Raw genomic sequence first — 6095 nt, forward strand, 5'->3', positions numbered from 1 at the left:
CTCAGACATGGCATCTCCACTGCCTCCAGCCTTCTTGTAAAATTCACCACCCATACTTCACACCCACGTAAGAGCATTGGTATAACTATGCTCTCATACATTGCTCTCTTTGCTTCCAAGGATAATGTTCTTTGTATCCACAGACTCCTCGGTGCACCACTCACCTATTTTTCTCATAAATTCTGTGGTTCATCTTGTCTTCTATAAACCCATCTGCTGACAAGTCCACTGCCAAATATGTCAATACATTCACTTCCTCTGGTCTGATATAATACCACAAGTATTACATAAAATAATTATAGTGAACACAAATATTAATGTTCTTGAAGTAAAATTTTAACAAAATATTATAATGGTCATTTTTTTTTGTGCAGGTCATCCTGGTAGCAGTGGCTAGTACTTGTAGTACCAGTACTGCAGGTCATCCTGGTAGCAGTGGCTAGTACTTGTAGTACCAATACTGCAGGTGATCCTGGTAGTGGAGGCTGCCACTTGTAGTACCAATACTGCAAAAATCCTGGTAGTGGAAGCTGTCACTTGTATTACCAATACTGCTGGTCATCCTAGTACTGGAGGCTGGCACCAGTAGTACCAATACTGCAAAAATCCTGGTAGTAGAGGCTGTCAGTTGTAGTACCAATACTGTAAAAATCCTGGTAGTAGAGGCTGTCAGTTGTAGTACCAGTACTGCTGGTCATCCTGGTAGTGGAGGCTGGCACTTGTACCTGTACTGCAGGTCATCCTGGTAGTGGAGGCTGGCACTTGTACCGGTACTGCAGGTCATCCTGGTAGTGGAAGCTGGCACTTGTAGTACCAGTACTGCTGGTCATCCTGGTAGTGGAAGCTGGCACTTGTATTACCAATACTGCTGGTCATCCTGGTATTGGAAGCTGTCACTTGTATTACCAATACTGCTGGTCATCCTGGCAGTGGAAGCTGGCACTTGTAGTACCAGTACTGCTGGTCATCCTGGTAGTGGAAGCTGGCACTTGTATTACCAATACTGCTGGTCATCCTGGTATTGGAAGCTGTCACTTGTATTACCAATACTGCTGGTCATCCTGGTACTGGAGGCTGGCACCAGTAGTACCAATACTGTAAAAATCCTGGTAGTGGAGGCTGGCAGTTGTAGTACCAGTACTGCAGGTCATCCTGGTAGTGGAGGCTGGCACCTGTAGCACCAATACTGCAGGTGATCCTGGTAGTGGAGGCTGGCACTTGTAGTACCAGTACTGCTGGTCATCCTGGTAGTGGAGGCTGGCACTTGTAGTACCACTACTGCTGGTCATCCTGGTAGTGGAGGCTGGCACTTGTACTGGTATTGCAGGTCATCCTGGTAGTGAAAGCTGGCACTTGTAGTACTACTACTGCTGGTCATCCTGGTAGTGGAGGCTGGCACTTGTACCGGTATTGCAGGTCATCCTGGTAGTGGAAGCTGGCACTTGTAGTACCAATACTGCTGGTCTTCCTGGTAGTGGAGGCTGGCACTTGTACTGGTATTGCAGGTCATCCTGGTAGTGGAAGCTGGCACTTGTAGTACCAATACTGCTGGTCATCCTGGTAGTGGAAGCTGGCACTTGTAGTACCAATACTGCTGGTCATCCTGGTAGTGGAGGCTGGCACTTGTGCCGGTATTGCAGGTCATCCTGGTAGTGGAAGCTGGCACTTGTAGTACCAGTACTGCTGGTCATCCTGGTAGTGGAAGCTGGCACTTGTAGTACCAATACTGCTGGTCATCCTGGTAGTGGAGGCTGGCACTTGTAGTACCAATACTGCTGGTCATCCTGGTACAGTAGCAAATAAATTGGTCATGTCGGTTTTCAGCATCGTATTGTTCACGAAAGTGTCAAATACTAAAATAAATGCATAGTAACAACACTGTATTATTGCAGTATTAGAAATATATACTAGTGACAACACTATATTAATACAATGTTAGAAATATAGTGACACCACTATTAATACAGTGTTATAAATATAGTGACAACACTATATTACTGCAGTGTTAAAAATATATAGTGACAACACTATGTTATACTCTGTTAGAAATATGACAATGTCAACATCAGTATTGTGAAGTTACTGTGTAATAATACTGTTAAATATCAATTTAACATCGTGTTGTTTGTCAGTCATCAGTGTGATATGGACAGCATTACCTCGGATATTTTTTGTTTCAAAACCATTGTGAAATCTTTAGCAAGAAACATTTAAATTTATGAACTACTCATGAACTGCTTGTTTAATCCAAGGAATTGGAGATATTCTTCTATTATTCTAATCATCCATGTGGTTCCTCAAGCACTGTAAAATCCTTTCTTGTTTATTGTTATGCAGTTAGATAAATATTGGTTTTCATTGTAAAGAAAGTCACAAAAATTGCATCTGTTTAAGTACTTAAATTCTTTCATAAAATTGTTAATCCTTTCATTGTCTCATCTGTAGACCTTTGTTACTGACCACAGTGTCATGTAGACCTTTGTTACTGACCACAGTGTCATGTAGACCTTTGTTACTGACCACAGTGTCATGTAGACCTTTGTTACTGACCACAGTGTCATGTAGACCTTTGTTACTGACCACAGCGTCATGTACATCTTCATTATTGATACAAATGTCACTTATGTAGATTTATGTTTTAAACACAGCAACCTCAAGTGCTATGCTTAAATTTTGCAAATTACTAACTTTTGTGTACTTTTGTTAGTGTGAAATAACTTAGAATTTTTTTAAGTTGGGCAATGAAATTAGTTTAAAATAGGACTCAAAGTGGACAGAATTGCTGATGCATAAATTGCAGTTGGACTGTCAACTTTCCATCTGCATTAATCCATAATTTTTTTCATCAGATATCAAGTTATTGGTGTTATTACCTTAAGAAAAAGATTCTCTTCCATTTTAGAAGCAAATCTGTTTTTTTTTTAATCCTGACAGTCAGCATTTTTAATTTTGTAGTCTTGACAGAGAAAGGGTTAAGTCATTGTTCATTATGTCTAAAATACTTGAAAAAAGTAGTGTTCAGGGAACACACATTAGAGTTCATGCAGAAGACAAACTGTGTCAAGATTCACAGACTCTAAAACATTCCTCACACAATTCTCAGTGTGTATCAATGATAACAGTTGATGAAGACAAAAAAACAGCTCATTGTTTAGTGTGTTCAAAAAAGATTTCTAAAAAATATTTAATGAGACATATAAGAATTCATACCAGAGAGAAACATCAGTGTTGTGTGTGTCTTAAAGACTTTTTATATAAATCTAAATTAGTACAACACATGAGAATTCATACTGGAGAGAAACCATATCATTGCTCAGTATGCTTAAAAGAGTTTTCATATAAATCTTGTTTAGGAGAACACATGAGAATTCATACTGGAGAGAAACCTTATCAGTGCTCAGAGTGTCTAAAAGAGTTTTCATATAAATCTAGTTTAGTGCAACACATGAGAATTCACACTGGAGAAAAGCCATATCAATGTTCAAAGTGTCTAAAAGAGTTTTCATATAACTCTAGTTTAGTACTGCACCTGAAAATTCATACTGGAGAGAAACCAAATCGATGTTCAGAGTGTCTTAAAGAGTTTTCCTTAAAATCTCATTTAGCAGAACACATGAGAAGTCATACTGGAGAGAAACCCTATCAGTGTTCAGAGTGTCCAAAAGAATTTTCATTTAGATCAAGTTTAGTACAACACATGAAAATTCATTCTGGAAAAAAACCCTATCAGTGTTCAGAGTGTCGAAAAGAGTTTTTATTGAAATCATATTTAGTACAACACATGAGAGTTCATACTGGAGAGAGACCCTATCAGTGCTCAGAGTGTCTAAAAGAATTTTCAGATAAATCTAGTTCAGTAAGACATATGAGAATTCACACTGGAAAAAAACCATATCAGTGTTCAGATTGTCTAAAAGAATTTTCCAGAAAATCTCATCTAGTACGACACATGAAAATTCATACTAAAGAGAAAACATTTAGGTGTTCAGAATGTCTAAAAGAGTTTTCCAGAAGATCTTATTTAGTAAAACACCTGAGACTTCATACTAGTTAAAAATATCAGTGTTCAGTTTCTGAAAGTTTTCTTATAAAAATCAGAATGACTGAAGCATAAATGAAGCCTAATAATGGGAGGGAAATCTTGCCGATGGATTGTATGATTGAAAGACACTAACATGAATGAAAAATTAGAGACAAAAATTGAGTTAGTTTTTTAAATATCTAAATGATCATTTACACTAAATTAGCAGTACATATGAGAATTCATACAAGAAAACTTTGTGTAATTAAATTAGCAGTGTATGTGCAAGAAAGCTTTCCTTTGTGTTGGTAAATTAGCAGTGTTCTTACAAGAAACCTGTCCTGTGTGTCAAGTATACTAGTAGTATTCATGCAAGAAAACTTTACTTGCTAAAGTAGCAGTACAGCCTCTCCTCACTTAACAACAGAGTTCCAGTCTTAAGACCACGTTGTTAAACAAATTCATCACTAAGTGAGGAGCATACTGTAATGGTAGTGAGTTTGTGTCACCCATCTTTGATATTGTTTTAATGTCACCTTCGCACAATTTATAACATTACTGGTATATTTTTAAATGTTTATTTAGTAGTGTACTGTATATTTAAATAAAGAGAATAGAGGAAATCAGCTCTAATATACGTTAATTACTTATGAATACTGGTCAGGGAGCCTGTTGTAAGTCTGAGGCGTCAGTAAACGAGTACGTCACTAAGTGAGGAGAGGCTGTATTCATAAAAGCTTATGCTTATTGTAGTTTTGTAGAACAGCTGGATCTGTGTCTGGTGTCACTTGACAGGAGGTACCTTGATGCTTGTGAGGAGTCTTGATGTTGTGAGGTGCATTGATGCCTGTGAGAGACCTTTGATCTAAGAAACTGGCACTACTTACTTTTTTCTCTGATGAAATCTTATTGCCTCTCATTTCCTTGGCACTGTATGATCCTAGCGAGTTTATTGCTTTTTCTCTCCTTAAATTTTTTTTTTTTTAAATTAGTATGTCCAATGTGTCTGTGGTATTTTTCCATTTTGATCCTTGATAATTTTTTATACTAGGAAACATATTTCCAGTTATGATTAAGTTTCTTGAGCATAAGTTTCAAGAAGAGTTTTGGTGGAGCAGCAGTTGTCCCTCGACCTTTTAGTATGAAGACGACAATATGAAAAACTAAATTTAAAGGAGAACCATATTTTGCAGTGGTAAATATTAACATTATTCTTAAAGCATTATCATATGGTAAAATAATTACTCTGAAAATCATAAGATGTAACCAGGTAAAAGGTTAAAGTTCTGTTCTACATACAAATATTGTGTTTTAATTTTTATGAAACATTTGAGATTAAGGTAAATAATACAAGTTCTGCAGTGGTAAGACAAATTAAAATTTTAATGTAATTACTAATTATTAAGTAGGTAGTAGGTTGGTAGACAGCAACCACCCAGGGAGGTACTACCATCCTGTGGTAGTAGGTTGGTAGACAGCGACCACCCAGGGAGGTACTACCATCCTGTGGTAGTAGGTTGGTAGACAGCGACCACCCAGGGAGGTACTACCATCCTGTGGTAGTAGGTTGGTAGACAGCAACCACCCAGGGAGGTACTACCATCCTGTGGTAGTAGGTTGGTAGACAGCGACCACCCAGGGAGGTACTACCATCGTAGACAGCAACCACCCAGGGAGGTACTACCATCCTGTGGTAGACAGCGACCACCCAGGGAGGTACTACCATCCTGTGGTAGTAGGTTGGTAGACAGCAACCACCCAGGGAGGTACTACCATCCTGTGGTAGTAGGTTGGTAGACAGCGACCACCCAGGGAGGTACTACCATCCTGTGGTAGTAGGTTGGTAGACAGCGACCACCCAGGGAAGTACTACCATCCTGTGGTAGTAGGTTGGTAGACAGCAACCGCCCAGGGAGGTACTACCGTCTTGCCAAGTGAGTGTAAAACGAAAGCCTGTGATTGTTTTACATGATGGTAGGATTGCTGGTGTCTATTTTTCTGTCTCAAACATGAAAGGTTTCAGGTACGTCTTGCTACTTCTACTTACACTTAGGTCACACTACACATACATGTA

At 38.7% G+C, this 6095-nt stretch overlaps 1 protein-coding gene across 1 annotated transcript; it reads left to right on the forward strand.

Moving 5' to 3' along the window:
- Nucleotides 1-379: 379 nt before the first annotated feature.
- Nucleotides 380-5641, forward strand: LOC138853652 (zinc finger protein 84-like). The gene has a single exon (XM_070091664.1). The coding sequence runs from the start codon at nt 2990-2992 to the stop codon at nt 4052-4054; it is 1065 nt and encodes a 354-aa protein (XP_069947765.1). The 5' UTR covers nt 380-2989; the 3' UTR covers nt 4055-5641.
- Nucleotides 5642-6095: the final 454 nt, after the last annotated feature.

Source organism: Cherax quadricarinatus, chromosome 36, assembly GCF_038502225.1.
Source record: "Cherax quadricarinatus isolate ZL_2023a chromosome 36, ASM3850222v1, whole genome shotgun sequence".
NCBI classification, from domain to species: domain Eukaryota; kingdom Metazoa; phylum Arthropoda; class Malacostraca; order Decapoda; family Parastacidae; genus Cherax; species Cherax quadricarinatus.

Excerpts from the sequence above, each read along its gene's own strand:
- LOC138853652 (XM_070091664.1), top strand. The coding sequence starts at position 2,990 with ATGTCTAAAATACTTGAAAAAAGTAGTGTTCAGGGAACACACATTAGA.